Source organism: Pongo abelii, chromosome 16 (assembly GCF_028885655.2).
Source record: "Pongo abelii isolate AG06213 chromosome 16, NHGRI_mPonAbe1-v2.0_pri, whole genome shotgun sequence".
NCBI lineage: Eukaryota > Metazoa > Chordata > Mammalia > Primates > Hominidae > Pongo > Pongo abelii.
This window is the reverse complement of record NC_072001.2, coordinates 45191700-45210070: the sequence shown is the minus strand read 5'-3', so window position 1 is coordinate 45210070 and position 18371 is coordinate 45191700. Positions and strand designations below refer to the sequence as shown.

General features: G+C 39.0%; 2 protein-coding genes across 10 annotated transcripts in view; one reads left to right on the top strand and one right to left on the bottom strand.

Annotated features, from left to right (window-relative positions):
• The window catches only part of GANC (glucosidase alpha, neutral C), an 82834-nt gene extending 78312 nt beyond the window's left edge, over positions 1-4522 (bottom strand). For 4 of the 7 annotated variants that reach the window (XM_054532634.2, XM_054532635.2, XM_024232503.3 and 1 more), the window contains exons 1-2: positions 3538-4484; positions 1593-1655 (exon numbers count right to left, since the gene is read on the bottom strand). In XM_054532634.2, coding sequence (XP_054388609.1) covers positions 1593-1655; positions 3538-3566 — 92 coding nt within the window. In that variant the 5' untranslated portion in view covers positions 3567-4484. Of the gene's footprint in view, positions 1-1592; positions 1656-3537 lie in introns of all 7 variants that reach the window. The other 3 variants (XM_054532632.2, XM_054532638.1, XM_054532633.2) reach the window with 2 other exon arrangements.
• Positions 4523-4652: 130 nt separating this feature from the next.
• TMEM87A (transmembrane protein 87A) overlaps positions 4653-18371 on the top strand; it is a 62887-nt gene continuing 49168 nt past the window's right edge. For all 3 annotated transcript variants that reach the window (XM_054532648.1, XM_054532647.1, XM_009249750.2), the window contains exons 1-6: positions 4653-4796; positions 5923-5983; positions 9565-9650; positions 13355-13468; positions 16310-16363; positions 16557-16601. In XM_054532648.1, the coding sequence (XP_054388623.1) occupies positions 4653-4796; positions 5923-5983; positions 9565-9650; positions 13355-13468; positions 16310-16363; positions 16557-16601 (504 nt within the window). The remainder of the gene's footprint in view (positions 4797-5922; positions 5984-9564; positions 9651-13354; positions 13469-16309; positions 16364-16556; positions 16602-18371) is intronic.

The following is an 18371-nucleotide window of genomic DNA, read 5'->3' as shown; positions in this document are numbered from 1 at the left end:
CGTTAGAAAGCTATACTGTATAATATAATTTTTGATGATTTCAGTTTCAAGATCAGATAAAGACTTTTTTTTTTCAAATGAAGATTATGGCCGAGTGTGGTGGCTCACGCCTGTAATCCCAGTACTTTGGAAGGCCAAGGCGGATGGATCATCTGAGGTCAGGAGTTCAAGACCAGCCTGACCAACATGGTGAAACCCCCTCTCTAGTAAAAATACAAAAAATTAGCCAGGCATGGTGATGCATGCCTGTAATCCCAGCTACTCCGGAGGCTGAGGCAGGAGAATCGCTTGAACCCAGGAGGTAGAGGTTGTGGTGGGCAGTGATTGCGCCACTGCACTCCAGCCTGGGTGACAGAGGGAGACTGTCTCAAAAAAATAAATAAAAATAAAAAAAAATAAAATAAAATGAAGATTTTAAAGGCATATTTTTTGTAGCTCTGGAGAAACAGGCAATCTTTTTTTTTTTTTTTTGAGACGGAGTTTCACTCTTGTTGCCCAGGCTGGAGTGCAATGGCACGATCTCGGCTCACCACAACCTCTGCCTCCCGGGTTCAAGCAATTCTCCTGCCTCAGCCTCCCAAGTAGCTGGGATTACAGGCATGCGTCACCATGCCTGGCTAATTTTGTATTTTTAGTAGAGACAGGGTTTCTGCATGTTGGTCAGGTTGGTCTCAAACTCCCAACCTCAGGTGATCCGCCTGCCTTGGCCTCCCAAAGTGCTGGGATTACAGGTGTGAGCCACCTCACCCAGCCAGGCAATCTTATACAATGTTGATAGGAGTACAAATGGTATAATTCCTATGGAGGGAAATCTGGTAATAGTTAACACATTTCAAACGCATTTACTCTTTGACCCAGTAATCCCACTCCTAGAAATGTATCCTATAAATACACCTGCATGTGTAGAAAATGATCTATGTATAGCTCTTCATTGTGGTAGTGCTATTTTAGCAAAAGATTAAAAACAACCCAAGGGTCTAGCAATAAGAGACAGACTGAATAAATTATATTAATAGTATTATCTACCCCATGGAATATTATGCAGCTGTAAAAAGGGGAAACAATCTCCATGCACTCGTATGAATTCCCCCTCAGAACAAACTATAAAGCAGGAAAAAAAACCTACTTGGTATAAAAAGGGGTGATTAAAAAAAGAGAAAAGGAATAATATAAAAATATATGTATTTACAAAAAGAAATACTGGAAGGATAAATAAGAAATGAAGAAATTTGGTTACTCAGGACAAGATGAGGAATGGGTAGAAGCGGACAGGAGTGGAAGCAACATTTTTCAATGTATACCTCTTTATATTATTTTTGAACCATGTAAAAGTGTTATCTATTCAAAGCATCAAAATTTAAAACTAGTTTAAAAATATTTTGGCTTTTAAAATAAAATAGCTGTTTACTGAAAAATTTAAATACTTCAGGAGTAAATGTATAAACTTAAAAGTGAGTCTCCTGTCTAATGATTTCCTTAATTATTAAATTATCCTTTCCTTGGAAAGGATAGTTCTCGAAATTTTAATAAGCATCAATTTTGAAATACTGTCAGAGATGTTTTGATCTAGTTACTATATTTATTTTCCTTACCTGTAAAATGCAATGTTGTTACAGTCTCTGAAAATGTTTTTATCTACAGCTTCATCTTCAACACTAAATAAAAAGGCATTTTGAGAAATTTATTTCACACAGGGCTTGTGAATCCAACTTTTCTACCTTCTCTAACTATAGTATGAACACGCAAAATAAACCTTTGGAGTCTATTCTGCAACGCAAAATTGTGTCATGGCCATAGTATAACATAATAGCACATTATGCTGCAGAACAATAGTCTTTTGTATATCCTCTGAGGTAAACAACAAAACATCAGGTTCTGGGATTACTCCGAAAGTAATGGGAAAAGATCACTGTCACTTATGAGGACATATTCTTTTGAAATAATGACTTAAGGCTATGACTGCAAAAGTAAAATCTGAAGGAGCAAAACCAAAACAGCATCCTAAAACGAACAAACCAAAACCAACCAACCAGACAAACTAAGAACCATAATCCACCCACCGATTTATTCAACAAAATATTTTCAGAATATTCTTCCTGGGTGCTGGGCTCTGAGGAAGATATGAACTGTGTTCAAGCTATCAGTTAGGGTTTTACCAGCAATCACAATACAAGCTGACAAATGCTTTAATAGAGGTGCAAGGTGCTAGAATAAGAACAGAACAGACGTAGAAGGGGAATTTCTTGCTTTTTAAGATGAGGTGACAATCCAGGGGCCATGTTTTTTAAAACCAAGTTTCTAGAAGAGCTGTTTCTGGAATAAAAACATGAGTGAGATATATGTATATTGAAGTTTGAGTATATGTATTTAAACTAGCCTCCATCTGATTAAAACAACTACAGATTATAAGGAGAAAAAAAAATAACACCGGCTTTCATGCACCAGTGTGGCTGAATGCATCTGTAGTCAGCATGTCCATGATTATGTAGAAAGCTATGACTGAACACAAATGTTGAAATATTATGAAAACAAGCCCAGGCAGATATACTTGGCCATACCAAAAAACTGTTTGTCCTTCACTGAACTCAGTCTTTGTCCGTTTATTTTAATTTATTTAAAAAATTTTTTTTGAGACAGGATCTCGCTCTGCCTATGTTGGGGTGAAGTGGCACGATCTTGGCTTGCCGCAACTGCCGCCTCCTGGGCTCAGGCTATCTTCCCGCCTCAGCCTCCTGAGTAGCTGGGACTACAGGCCCACATCACCACGTCTGGCTAACTTTAAAATTTTTGTAGAGACAGGGATTCAGCATGTTGCTCAGGCTAGTCTTGAACTCCTGGGTTCAAGCAATCTGCCCACCTATAGGCCTCCCAAAGTGCTGGGATTACAGGCATGAGCGACCCGGCCCAGTTTATTTTAATCAAGTGTACAAAGATCAGAGAATCTTTTGTTTCCTCTTTACAGCTTTGAAGAATTAACTCTGGGATGATGTAGGAAGGGGTGATTATAGATGAACTTGGAAAGCAACATGCCTGAAATTCATGTGTTAAGAGTTATGATTGCAACTTTTCCACTGTTAATGTTACTTAACCATCCTTTTTTTTGGAGACAGGGTCTCACTTTGTTGCCCAAGCAGTGACAAGATCACAGCTCACTGCAGCCTCCAAATCCATCCTCCCACTGGTCTCCCAAGTGGCTGAGACTCTGAGGGGGCGGGGAGGGGGTCTCGAACTCCCTGAACTCAAGCGATCCTCCCTCCTTGGCCTCCCAAAGTGCTGTGGGATTACCTGCGCGAGCCACTGCACCCGGCCTATTTAACCATCCTGAAAGTATTTTATGAGAGGCTATTAATATCAACTAACTCCCTGCGAATTGAGAGAAAAGACAAAGGTGAGCAAATACCAAATACGCAAATAAGAAATGCAATTAAAACACAATGAAATCTTCAAAGCCAAAATGTTTTCAGGTACTTTCAGGTACTATATTCCCTGTTTCTAGGGACCCTGGGGTAACTCGCTACAGAAGCACTTGGCCTTTACCTTATTTCCTCTTTCACAGCTGCTTCCATGGCTTCTCTGTCACTCCGACCAGCTCCCAGCTCTCAGGACGAGGGCCCTGGGCGATCTTTTAAAAAAGCCGATTGGGTGTCTTTCTAAAATTACAACCAGCACTTCATCGCCAAGTTTCTGGGCAGGGAGTCCCCTCCAGATCCTCATGGAGTGACAAATCTTGACTCTTGCTCCTGGAATTTTTCAGGCCCAAACTAGCGTTTCTACAATGATTTATTTGGCAAATTGGTCTTGATTATGGGTGGCTGATGAGGAACGTGCTTTTGTTAGGAACCGAAACTGGGCGGCGGTGAGGGCGTGTACGCAATGAGTCCTAGAGGGTAAAAATCAAGAGCTTTAAGAACCGGGAAATGCCGAGACGGCCTCCCTGACTGGGACGAAGCATCTGCAGATCTATCTCAGTGGCGGGGTCACGCCACAGATTTTGAAAACTGACCCTCTCTGTCTCCGTTTTCGGTTAAGAGTGGGAAGTGCCGGCCAGGTCTTTGCTGGAGGCTAGGTCTTCGGCCAGATTCTACTGCAGCATTGTACTCTTCAGGGCTAGAAGGGGCCTTTGAAGGTTGTTACACTACCCAGTCTAGGAATCGCGTGTACTCCACCACCGCCGAATTCCAGCCTTTGCTTAAATACCACCCAAAGCGGAGAACTCACTACTAGACGCCACTCGGGCAGCCAGACTTAGGGCTTTTCCAGACTTTCTGGCCCTAAAGTCTGACACTGACTTAGAAGCGATGAGGGGCTGGGGCAAGCGGGAGAAGTAGAGAGCCACATCCTGCACTGGGTGACTGCCTGGTCCCAAAACCTTTAAGGGCTGGGAGACAGAAAAGACTCAGGCCAGGCGGGCATGTAACGATCTCCCTAACCCAGCTGACCAGGTTCCAACAGGATGACGCCTGCGCAGTAGGTCCAAAGTCTCACGGCGCACAGACGACTGTCTGAGGGAGGGGCCGCTACGTCGCACAGCAAACAAGCCCCGCGACGTTTCCAGGACCCGGATAATCCCGCCCTCAGAGCAGAGCCGGAAGAAGGCGGGACGAACCGGAAGAGGGTGAAATGCTTTCGGTAGGCACTCCACGGCTGTGAAGATGGCGGCGGCTGCGTGGCTTCAGGTGTTGCCTGTCATTCTTCTGCTTCTGGGAGCTCAGCCGTCACCACTGTCGTTTTTCAGTGCGGGACCGGCACCCGTAGCTGCTGCCGACCGGTCCAAATGGCACATTCCTATACCGTCGGTGAGTATTCACTTCACTAACGTCTGAACCTAGAGGAGCAAGGGGTGGGGCTACGGCGGCTCAAGGGGTCCATGAAGGTTCCGCAAAAGTCTCTTCAAAAGAGGTGGGGTTGCCGGGATGGTCTGTGTGGCTGGCCAACTGGGACCCACCTCTCTGGCGTGGAAAGCCGCGCACTTGTGTGATTAGGCTAGCGGGAATGTAAGGGCCACTTCAGCAACAGAAGGGAGTGGTGGAGCGGCTTCTCATCAGAAAAACAGAACTTTCAGTGCCTGACTTGAGATGTAAACTTGATGTACAAACGGAGAGTTGTTTATCTTTCAGATGTTTCACAGAATCCAGTGTCCCCGGGTTGGATAAGAAAGATATGTAAATAGGAGTCTTCATTTCTTTCTTTCTTTTTCTTCCTCTGCACTTCTTGGTCCTTGAGTAATTCTGCTTACGAGATAGTTCGACTTCGCTTCAACTTTGGAATGGCTATTCTAAGCTTTACTGTGTGACTAGAAAGCATAGAGATTTAAAAAATGTGTTTTAACATGGGAATGGTTAAAATGGAAGAAATAGTACCTAAAATTTAATGTGGTAAGGCTAGTCTTTCATTTGGATAATTAACTACATGGGTTGACCCTTGCTGCCCCTTACCCATTTTATACCTTATTTCAGTAACAGGTGTAGTCCTGTGAGCAGACAAAAACCAGATGCAGGGAGGAAATGCTGAAAAGCATTAGCCCCATTAAACCTACGTTGGCCTTTTTGTTTCATTCTGTTCTGCTCACTGATTGTGATGTCCAAATCTTATTTGGGCTTTTATATATGGTAAACGTTATACCTTTTGTTCAGTGGAAGATTTTCGGTTGTTCAATTAGGTTTTTACTTGTTACTAAAATGGTTAATAGTTAAGTCTTTTTAGATTTGAAAATAAAACTCTGGTTATTTGCACACAGAATAGTTCATTAGAAAAAATGATTGGTTATTCTGAGCAGTGATTGGTGAGTAAAGGGAATGAACTGATTAAGGGGTACGTCCTATAAAGATTTAAGTTAAGTTGGAATTTCTAGCAGTCTTAGTTATATGATGCTTTGGTAATTGAAGCCATCTGAGGCTAATTATCTTTCCTTTATGTTTGCAGGGGAAAAATTATTTTAGTTTTGGAAAGATCCTCTTCAGAAATACCACTATCTTCCTGAAGTGTGAGTTTTTGAATTTCATGAAGTTTTAATTTGAATTTTAAAAATTTATAGGTAATGTTTTAAATTACCTGTCTTTTAAGTTCTGAAATCTAATAGTCTGGCATTATTTAAGTATAAATATTTTTAGTATTACTAAGGTCCTTTTACTGAATCATCTTCAAAGTACTCGTGTGAACTTTATTTTCTTCTCTTGTTTTTCTGGTGTTTACATTGCATATATACACTATGTATACATTATATATTAGTATATAAATATATATTAATATATATGCTGTATATACTACATTGAATATTCAGTCACATCTCAGTCGAATTTCATTTACAGTTGATACTTTCTGAGAAAGCATCCTTAGGTGATTTTGTCATTATGCAAACATCATAGAGTATACTTAAAACTGGATGGCACTACATGCCTAGTCTGTATGGTACAGCCTGTTGCTCCTAGGCTATAAACCTGTATAACATGTTACTGTACTGAATACTATAGGTGGTTGTAACACAATGGTAAGTTTTTGTATATCTAAACATAGGAAAGTAGAGTACAAATACGATATTACAATTTTATGGGACCCCTGTTGTATATGTAGTCTTTCATTTACTGAAATGTTATGTAGTGCATGACTGTGATTATGTTGGGGTTGATTCCCTGCATGGTTGTTTTAATCTGTTCTGTGTAGATTAAAGAGGTTTAACTCTTGTGTGCTTGTTAAATGTTTACTGCAGACATGACCTAGGTTTGTCAGGCCGTTGGCTGTGAAGGAATATATTTAGTAGATCTTTTATTTACAAAAGGAGTATTTTACTGCCTTGGAAGAGGAAGCTCAGATATTATCAAGAAATAGGGATTATGTGGAACAAAACTAGTTTGTCTAGTGGAAAAATGACTGTATCTGAATCTGAAGTATCCCATTGTGTTTTCAATAAAAGCTTCCTTTTAGTTCTGAAACTGGCTTTAATTTAGAGAATGATTGATCTTGGGCAGCTTTATGTCTAGATGAGGGATAAAAATCCTGATGATAGATGTGTGATTCTATGCATACTGTCTTCACGGAAGTGCAAAATTATAAGTCATAGTTGGATAATTTTATTCTTTTCAATTGTTTAGTGAGTAATTATTACTTATTGCATAGACTGCGGGGAAGTAATAGAAAAATGTTCTTCCCTCATCGGGCTTACATTCTAGTGGGAGTGAAAAGAGCAGGTAGAATTTCTCTGAAGAGTATATACTATATCCATGAATATATAATCAGTCTCCTGACCAATGACTTACATTTGATTTAGACCAAATCTACTCTGACACTGGCCTTGTGAGATTGGTTTACTAGGTAACCTAGTAACCCTTGTCTTTTGGAATAGCCTGACAGCCTGTTTGCTGTTCTATTCTTTTATTAGCTCCAGTCTTTTTTCACTTGTAGTTTGATCTGGTGGTGTTTTGCCAAGTTAAACCAACTGCATTTTTTTTAAGATGGTGTCTCGCTCTGTCACCCAGACTGGAGTGCAGTGGTGCGATCTTGGCTTACTGCAACCTCCGCCTCCCAGGTTCAAGCGATTCTCCTGCCTCAGCCTCCTGAGTAGCTGGGATTATAGGCATGAGTCTCTATGCCCGGCCCCAACTGCGTATTTTGAAGTGTTTATATTTCATTGTTTTTGGAGGATTTGAGGCACTTTATTTTTTGTTGTTGTTTTTTGAGACGGAGTTTTGCTGTGATGCCCAGGCTGGAATGCAGTGGCACGATCTCGGCTCACTGTAACCTCTGCTTCCTGGGTTCAAGCGATTCTCCTGCCTCAGCCTCCCGAGTAGCTGGGACTATAGGAGCGTGCCACCACACCGGCTAATTTTTGTATTTTTAGCAGAGATGGGGTTTCACCATATTGGCCAGGCTGGTCTCGAACTCCTGACCTCAAGTTATCTGCCTGCCTTGGCCTCCCAAAGTTCTGGGATTACAGGTGTGAGCCACCATGCCCGGCCTGAGACACTTTAACATTTACATTATCTTTTGCTTTGTTATTTCTGTGCTTTCTCATATTTACCAGTTGTCTTTGATTTTGTACTTTTTGAGGGATGGTATATAGCTTTTCCATGGAATGGCTGGGACCATTTTTATTGTCCCTTAAAGCCTTTCATTTAAAGTTCTAAATATTGTCTTTTAACATAAACACCAGTATTTTTGCTGCCAAATTTCCTTACAAGTCTCCTGTTTGGGGGATGTGTTCTTACTGACTTTTTATTAGTTAATCCTGTCTCTGTATGGATTATTTTGAATAGTTCGTAGCCCGATTGCTTTTTATCATTTCCATAAATTCTATCCAACAGGTCAAATTTTTGAACATTCTAATAGAGTCCTTTGAAAATGTATTGGTCATTTAAAAATTAGTTTGAGAAAACAGTTTAAAAGAAAGAAAAAAGGAAGCTTATAATTAGGTTGCGTCTTTTGTTATGAACGAAAAGTAGATTCCTAAATGCAGTCATGTTTATTTTTGTCACATGTGTATAAAGTAGGGAGTCTTTAGTATATTTTTCCTTTCATAGCTAGAATCAAAGATAAAAGCGAATACTGACTTCCTCCAGCTAATCAGTCATATAGTCCAGATTTACCCTCCCAAGTCTTCAGAATAATGTCTTGATCCATTAGAATACTGTGTTCCAAACTGTGTTTAATGAGCTTTATGAAGCTTCCATGATAACATGAGCTTCCTTGAGGCCTCTTTTAAGGTAGGCTTTGAAAAAAAATCTGATACTCTTATCTTTGCTTTTGCTATTTCTACCTTCCACAGCCATGTTTGCTTTTTGTTCATTGCTCTTTCTGTTCTATCTTGATATCTTTCAAGGTCTGAGATACCAATTTTGCTCTCAGTGGAACTATTAAGTATATCATCATTTAACACCATTTAACAGTTGTGAATATTGCCTTGTGACATGCATTCCTAATTTTATTATCGCTTGTCTCTTCGGCTAGCCATTTGAAGGGTCTTAATAATTTGTTTCCATTCATTTCCCTCTTTGGCCTAACAGTGTGCCATTATACCTTTGTATACTTGTGCTATTTATTTATTTATTTATTTATTTATTTATGTTGTTTGAGACAGGGTCTCGCTCTGTCGCCCAGGCTAGACTGCAGTGGTACCATCATGGCTCACTGCAGACTTGACCTCCTGGGCTCAAGCGATCCCCCTGCCTTGGCCTCCCAAACTTCTGGGGTTATAGGTGTGAGCTACCGCACCTAGCCTGCTCAATAAATACTTAAATAATAGAAGACTGGCTTGAATTTAGGACTGCTTTATCACTCCCAGGTTTTTCCCAATAGAGATCCAGAAGTTAGGACTTTATGGCATAAAAATAGATCCACAGTTTCCGGAGGTTAAAAGCTGTTTACCTGCTATTTTTCTATGAACAACAATACTTTTATCTTAATATCCAGCTCTTTTTGCATGTATTATTTCAATACCTTATGTTTGGAAAAAGGATGGTTTTTGAGTATCTCAGTTTAGGGTAGGAAATAAATAGGATGTAGGTTAACAGTTTAGGAAACATGCTTTGTTGGGGAATTATCTTTTGTTAACAAAGATTTCTTCTTTTGTAGTTGATGGAGAACCTTGTGACCTGTCTTTGAATATAACCTGGTATCTGAAAAGCGCTGATTGTTACAATGAAATCTATAACTTCAAGGTAAGGAACATAAAATTACAGACTTTTCTTGGACCTTAGTGATTATCTGGTTCCAGTCTCTTAATTTCATAGAGGAAAGAGTATCATGTAGCTATGGAGGAGGAGAGCTGAAACTAGAATGCATGCTTCCCAATTTGCAGACCATCAATTCTCAAACTTTTTGGTTTCAGAACTCTTATATTTGTAAAAATTATTGTGGACTCCAGAAAGCCTTTGAGCATGTGGGTTATGCTATTAGAAATTACAACTGAGAAAATATAAAAACATTTATTAATTTATTTTAAAGTAGCAATAATAAACTTATTACATGTTAATATAAATAACTGTTTTTCCCAGGAAACCACATAGAAGAGTAGGATTATTTTGTATTTTTGTAAATTTGTTTACTATCTGGCATAACAGAAGATCACTGGATTCTTATATTCCCTCCTTCACTCAGTCTGTTGCAATAATTTGGCTTAAGTACATGTAGAAAATAATGACCTCATACAGATATATAGTTGGGAAAAGGCATGGTGTTTTAATGGCCTTTTCAGATAACTGAGGATATTCTTTTTTGATTCTATACCAAAACTCAACAAGTGGAAGTTTTTAAAGGTTAGTTGCAATGTGGAATCTGAAATATTAATGAACTTTTTTTGTACTCTGATAAGAAATCCACTGACATGAATGTATCTTTTACCTGTGTGTGATCTTGTAGCATCATTTATTGGTCATTTAGAAAATAGCAGTTGACTGAATTATATACATTTTCTAAATATTAACTCATTTCACACTTAGCTAAAAATTACATTGTTTATAACTATACCCTGCCCTCTTCATCTCATTAGTAGGTTCTTAAGTTTTGGAAGCCGTTAAATTCAGTGTAGCAGATACAAGTTCTTCAAAATTCCAGTTTTTGCTTGAAATCTCAAATTTTATTTTGGCAGTGAATACTGTCAGTTGTCTTCCTTGAGGGGACAGCCTCCGTTGCCCATTTCCAGAGAAGTATCTCTCAAATAACCAAGTCTGAGTAATGGTAGTTTTTCAGTCATTCTTTCAAGTAAATATGGTGTTTCGTGGAAAAAATGATTAGTTTAACTCACAAGTCAAAGCAATTGCAGAGTGCTTTATCTCGACAATAATTTATTGTATTTTGCATACTTTCCATTTTGTCACCTAGATTATTTAAAAAGTCAGGTACTCAAAAGGTCCAGATTTAATAACAATAATTTTTACTGCTTTATCTAGGAGATTCTTACATAAAACTGGCATTATTAAAAACTGCCAGTTTGTGGCTATGAAGAATATGACTGCTAGTACAATTAAGTGCCACTGCCTTAGTTCCTGATAAGAGGCAACAGTTTTACCCACTGTTGCTTTTGTAATATCATTACAAGTCAAATAGCATACTATTATTATTATGAAAATAGTTTTTTTTTTTTTTGAGATGGAGTCTAACTCTGTCACCCAGGCTGGAGTGCAGTGGCGCGATCTCAGCTCACCTCAACCTCTGCCTCCCGGGTTCAAGTGATTCTCCAGCCTCAGCCTCCCGAGTAGCTGGGATTACAGGTGTCTGCCACCACACCCGGCAAATTTTTGTATTTTTAGTAAAGATGGGGTTTTGCCATGTTGGCCAGGCTGGTCTCGAACTCCTTACCTCAGGTGATCCACCTGCTTCAGTCTCCCAAAGTGCTGGGATTACAGGCGTGAGCCACTGTGCCCAGCCATGAAAATAGTTTTGACTATGGTTCAACGGCCACACTTTTGAGAATTGCCATAATCCAGAATACTTGAGCGTTGAAAATATATTGCTCAAAGAACAAAGCTGGAAGCATCACATTACCTGACTTCAAACTGTAGTACAGGGCTACAGTAACCAAAACAGACACAAAGACCAATGGAACAGAGAAGACAGCCCAGAAATAAGGCCGCACACCTACAACCATCTGATATTTAACAAAGCTGACAAAAACAAGCAATGGGAAAAGGACTCCCTATTTAGTAGATAGTGCTGCGATAGCGTGCTGGCGGAAGATTGAAACTGGACCCCTTCCTCACACCATATTCAAAAATCAACTCAAGATAGATTAAAGACTTAAATGTAAAACCCAAAACTATAAAAACCCTGGAAGACAACCTAGGCAATACCATTCTGGACATGGGAAGTGGCAAAGATTTCATGATGAAGATGCCAAAAGCAATTGCAACAAAAGCAAAAATTGACAAATGGGATCTAATTAAGCTTAAGAGCTTCTGCACAGCAAAAGAAACTATCAATAGAGTAGACAGCCTACAGAATGGGAGAAAATATTTGCAAACTATGCATCCAACAAAGTCTAATATCCAGCCTCTATAAGGAACTTAAACAAATTTATATGCAAAAAACAACCCCATAGAAAAGTGGGTAAAGGACATGAACAGACACTTTTCAAAAGAAGATATACAGCCAACAAGCATATGAAAAAAAAAGCTCAGTATCATTGATTATTAGAGAAATGCAAATCAAAATCATAGTGAGATATCATCTCACATCAGAATGGCTATTATTAAAAAGTTAAAGGATAATAGATGCTGGCAAGGTTGTGGAGAAAAGGGAATGCTTATACATTGTTAGTGGGAGTGTAAATTAGTTCAACCACTGTGGAAAGCAGTGTGGCAATTCCTCAAAGAGCTAAAAACAGAATTACCATTTGACCCAGCAATCCCATTACTGGTTATATATCCAAAGTAATATAAATCATTCTACCATAAAGACACATGCACATATATGTTCACTGCAGCACTGTTCACAATAGCAAAGACATGGAATCAACCTAAATGCCCATCAATGGTAAACTGGATAAATAAAATGTGGTACATATGCGGCCATAAAAAAGAATGTGATACATATGCAGCCATAAAAAAGAATGAGATCATTTCCTTTGCAAGAACACAGAAGGAGCTGGAGGCCATTATCCTTAGCAAGCTAACACAGGAACAGAAAGCGAAATACCACGTTTTCACTTATAAATGGGAGCTGAATGTTGAGAACACATGATCACAAAGAGGGGAACGACAGACACTGGGCCTGCTTGAGGGTGGAGGGTGGGAGGAGGGAGAGGATCAGAAAAAATAACTCTTGAGTACTAGGCAGTACCTGGGTGATGAAATAATCTGTAAAACAGTCCCCTGTGAATTCAGTTTACCTATATAACAAAGTTGCGAATGTATACCGGAACCTAAAATAAGTTAAAAAATATATATATATACATATATATAGTTCTGAGTTGAATTTTTCAGACCTTTTCCATTCTGTTTCTATCTCCCAATTTGCATTTTTAAAAAGATTATCCTAGTTTTGTGCTTGCAACAATTTTCTGCTCTATCTTAGCTTATGAGCATGAATATCTTTTTGTTGATGTTGTTAATTTGGTCAAGTAAATCTTTTAAGTATATTTTAATGTGACAAAACCCTCTACACTCTGGCAGTTTCCCAGTCTACTCAGAATTGTTAGTGGAACTATGCCTTGTGAGCCAAAGACTAGAGTCTAATAGTCCTTGAGTCTAATAGTGTTCGATTCTTAGATACTTTTATACAGAGCCTTTATCTAATGCTGTTCATTTTTAAAATAGCAAACTCAAAATTGTATTTGTACTATAGGTGAACTATTTGTTGTGCTGTGCTCTTACTATCTTATTTTTTGGAAGGTGAGTTAACTACTCTGTATCATCTCTTTTTCCAGGCAGAAGAAGTAGAGTTGTATTTGGAAAAACTTAAGGAAAAAAGAGGCTTGTCTGGGAAATATCAAACATCATCAAAATTGTTCCAGAACTGCAGTGAACTCTTTAAAACACAGGTAATCTTTGAAAGTGGTTGGAGATAAATAGAATAGGTAAAAAATGAAATGTATATATTTTTGGCTATATCCACTTCCCACACCTCAAGTATTTCTTTTGGCAGAAGTAAGTGGAAGCATGTTCTGATAGGTACACAGTCAGCCACTTACATATTCATCTTATCAAAGAGAGGTTGTACTTTCCTTTGTATGTAAAAAGCAAACCCCCATTTTTTTTATTGTGGTAAAATATACACTACATAAAATTTACCATTTTAACCATTTCTAAGTGTATAATACAGTGGCATTAAATATATTCACATTGCTGTGCAGCCATCAACCCATCTCCAGTACTTTTTTTTTTTCCCAAGGAGATTCTCACTCTGTCCCCCAGGCTGGAGTGCAGTGGCACAATCTCAGCTCACTGCAGTCTCCACCTCCTGGATCTAAGCAATTCTTTCACCTCAGCCTCCCAAGTGGCTAGGGCTACAGATTAACATCATTACGCCTGGCTAATTTTTTTTGTATTTTCTGTAGAGACAGGATTTCACCATGTTAGCCAGGCTGGTCTTGAACTCTTGACCTGAAGTGATCCACCCACCTTGGCCTCCCAAAATGCTGGGATTACAGGTGTGAGCCACCGGGCTGAGCCCCATCTCTAGTACTTTTATCATCCCAAACTGAAACATCATACCTATTAAACAAAAATTCCCCACCTTCCAACCCCAAGACCATGGTAACCACTCTTCTACTTTCCATGAATTTGACTATTCTAGATACCTCATATAAATAGAATCATACAACTTTTGTTCTTTTTTGTCTGACTTCTTCCACTTAGCATAATGTTTTTAAGGTTCATCCATGTTATAGCATTATCAGAATTTCATTCCTTTTTAAGGCTAAATGATATACTATTGTATGTATGTACCACATTTTGTTTTCCCATTCATCTGTTGATGGACATTTAAAATGTCACATTTTTAATTCTCTGGTCTCCATCTAATTAATATGTTCCCAGAAAAATCAGGGTTTTTAAAATTTACTTCTATAGATCTGAAATTAGAAGGGTATCATCGTCTTAGAGTTCAATTTCACACCTTAATTTTGTAGAAAGAGGGAGATGTGAATAATCATACATTTTTCGTGCTTACACATATGTAATCATGTAAGTGGAGATTCTGATATCAAATTTTGTTGTCTTAGAAATAGTAATCTCAGTTTTTTGATAGAAAAATTTTATATGTGTTGAAAATAGTTATAGTAATTATCATCTATACTTGTCCTTACTATATTTAAAAATTATTTTGGAATATTTAGCAACTTGCCTTGAACTGTCAAATTACTAGAAGTAAAGTTTCTTATTAAGAAGACAAATTTAATCATTGGTAATTGAGGCCAGACGCGGTGGCTCAGGCCTGTAATCCCAGCACTTTGGGAGGCCGAGGTGGGCGGATCACCTGAGGTCAGGAGTTCAAGACCAGTCTGGCCAACATGGTGAAACCCTGTCTCTACAAAAAAATTAGCCGGGCATGGTGGCAGTTGCCTGTAATCCCAGCTACTCGGGAGGCTGAGGTGGGAGAATCACTTGAACCCAGGAGGCTGAGATAGTGTCAATGCACTCCAGCCTGGGCGACGAGAGCGAAACTTGGTCTCAAAAAAAAAAAATGGATAATTGATGAGCAGATGAAGTAATTGGTAATTGAAGGAAGAGTTCCGCTTTTATTATAACTTAGATTTTATGGTCTTGGAGGGAAAAGAAAATAGCTTTAAGATGGTGAAAGAATGGTAGAGAAAGCTAGAAACAATGTGATGTTGTGTAGTTTGTATGTTTTCTGTTGGTTTTCCAAATTTATCCCTTAGACTAGGAGGATTGGTTGGTCTTTCTTGGATTTGATTATGGAAAGCTACCTGTTGCATCTGAATGCCGGAGGCTGACTACTTTTAGATGTGCTATAATCTTTCCAGGGTCTTGGCTTATTGGTAAAGTTTCCTCTCCTCCTCCAGTCTAATGTAACAGGGTTGAATTACACAGTCTCGTTACTCAGGAAGGAGAATGCCTCATCTACTGATAACTGGTAAGAAAGATAATTAGTGTAGTTTTTTTACAGGCATGAAATGTAGTATGATGGAAGGGACAGCAGACCTAAGCATCAAGGATATTAGGTTTAGGCCGGGCGCGGTGGCTCACGCCTGTAGTCCCAGCACTTCGGGAGGCTGATGTGGGTGGATCATGAGGTCAGGAGATTGAGACCATCCTGGCTAACACGGTGAAACCCTGTCTCTACTAAAAATACAAAAAAAATTAGCCGGGCGTGGTGGCGGTCACCTGTAGTCCCAGCTACTCGGGAGGCTGAGGCAGGAGAATGGCGTGAACCTGGGAGGCGGAGCTTGCAGTGAGCCAAGATCACACCACTGCACTCTAGCCTGTGCAACAGAGCAAGACTCTGTCTCAAAAAAAAAAAAAAAAAAGAATATTAGGTTAGGTTTGAATCCTATTTCTTTGTCTAAAGCTTTGTAGTTTTGAGCCACATTTTACTCATTTGTAGAATGAGGGGAAATGATCTAAGATTCTTCTATCCTAAGCATACATCCTATATCTAAGGCTTCGTCATTCTTAAATGTTTATTATTCTCATAGAAAAATTGAATGGCCATTTTGGTTTGATACTATTTTCTAGTTCCCAGCAGGGTTTTATTCACTTGTTTGTGGTTAACTGGAAATGTTTTATCTACTGATACTGTGTTATTATATTTACTAGTTAGGGTGTGGTGTTTTGTTTTAACCATTTCTTTGTATTTTGAGCTACACTTTTCTTCTAGTATTTACACACCTTTAATTTTTTGTTTTGTGTTTCTTTTATAGAGCTTTTCTGGAGATTTTATGCATCGACTGCCTCTTTTAGGAGAAAAACAGGAGGTAATTGTTTTCATTATATATTTCTGAGAGTGCAGTAAAAACTTTGGTGGTGCAGGAGATACCCGTGTTCACTGCATCTCCAAGGAGGGAGTGCTGCACCTGGGGAGCAGGCTCCCCCCATGGCTACAGGAACTTGGGCAGCTAAAAACAAGAAGTTCTAAATTAATTATTATTATTTTTTTAATGTTTAAAGGCTAAGGAGAATGGAACAAACCTTACCTTTATTGGAGACAAAACTGTAAGTATATTTGGGGATTTGGGGCATTGAACACATATTTTAGTTTTCTTGTATATTTTTGAATTGTTCTCCCATACTATGCTAATATTTGAAAAGTAAGTTAAATCTGGAAGCTGTAGACCAAAATGTTAAAAATGGTTGGATCTCTGGATGATACTATGAGTGATTTTTAGTTTCTTTGTGTTTTCTGAATTTTCTACTGTACACCTGTATTGCTTTTATAATTATCCCCCCATAAATATCTGTAAACAGGAAGAAACTTATTAAAAATAAGAACTCTTAAACTTCATCTAAAATTATCTGTGATAAAATATAAATGAAAGCAAGTTTAGAAAATTGAAATAAGGTCTAAAGCTATAAATATGCCTTAAGTTTTCATAAATATGCATTGTATGGATACTATTTTCAAATTCATAATTCCTCAAAACATCGCCAGTTAAAAATTTAGAGGAAGGATGACAGCTATCAGTGTTGGGTTATGGTTTTTACAAAGCTGATTAAAGTTGTTAATTTTATAACAACTTTATGAAGGTATATACATACTACAGAAGTTATGTTTTGTTTTGTTTTTTGAGACAAGGTCTCACTCTTGCCCATGCTGGAGAACAATGATGTGAACATGGCTCCCTTCAGCCTTGATGTCTTGGGCTCAAGTGATCCTCCTGCCTCAGACTCCCAAGTAACTGGGGCCACAGGCACATACCACCATGCCTGGCTAATTTTTAAAAATTTTTTGTGGGGGTTGGGTCTCACCATGTTGCCCAGGCTGGTATAGAACTCCTAGGCTTAAGTAATCATCTCACTTCAGCCTCCCAAAGTGCTAGGATTATAGGCGTGAGCCACTGCACCCACCCTAAAAGTTATTAAAGTTACTAAAGCATAAAATTGAGTGGTTTTTAGTATTGTCAAGTTGTGCAAGCACCAATCACTGTCTCATTCCAGAATTGTTCATCCCCAAAAGTGGCCCCATACTAGTCACTCCCCATTTCTCCTGCCCCCAGCCTCTGACAATCAGTAATCTATTTTCTTTCTCTGTATTTGCCTTTTCTGGACATTTTATATAACTGGAATCATATAATACATAGCCTTGTGTCTGGCTTCTTTCACAGTTTACACTCTGTCTCAACTTTTACTTCCTGCTTGCACAGAACCTTAAGATCAGCCAGTGAATGATTAGGGCCTCCTCAGGTCTCTCCTGGACCTGTGCACAGCCCTGGGCATGTGTGCACAGCCCTGCACATATGGCCTTCTAGATTTCCAGGAATATTTTGGAGCTTTCCAAAGTTCCTATGGACATCTCATTTTCCAATTTTTCCTTTTAAGTTTCCAATCAGCCTCTTAATAGCCCCAGTTGGTAATGTCACCTCAGGCAGCTGTGATCTTGAAGGATTGCTGTTCAATGTTTTTGACAAATGCTTTGAGTACAGGGTTGTTGACACTGGGTGATCTCTAAGTCAGGTCAGATAAAGACAAGCCCTTAGAATGGAGCTTTTCAGCAATTTGCCAGACAGCTCAGGTGATCAGTCTTTTAGGGACCTCCAAATGTATTTTTTCCTTTGGGAGGCCTAGGTGGGCAGATCACTTGAGGCCAGGAGTTTGACACCAGCCTGGCCAATGTGGTGAAACCCCGTCTCTACCAAAAATACAAAAATTAGGCAGGTGTGGTGGTGCACGCCTGTAATCCCAGCTACTTGGGAGGCTGAAGCAGGAGAATCACTTGAACCCAGAAGGTGGAGGCTGCAATGAGCCGAGATCACACCCCTGCACTCC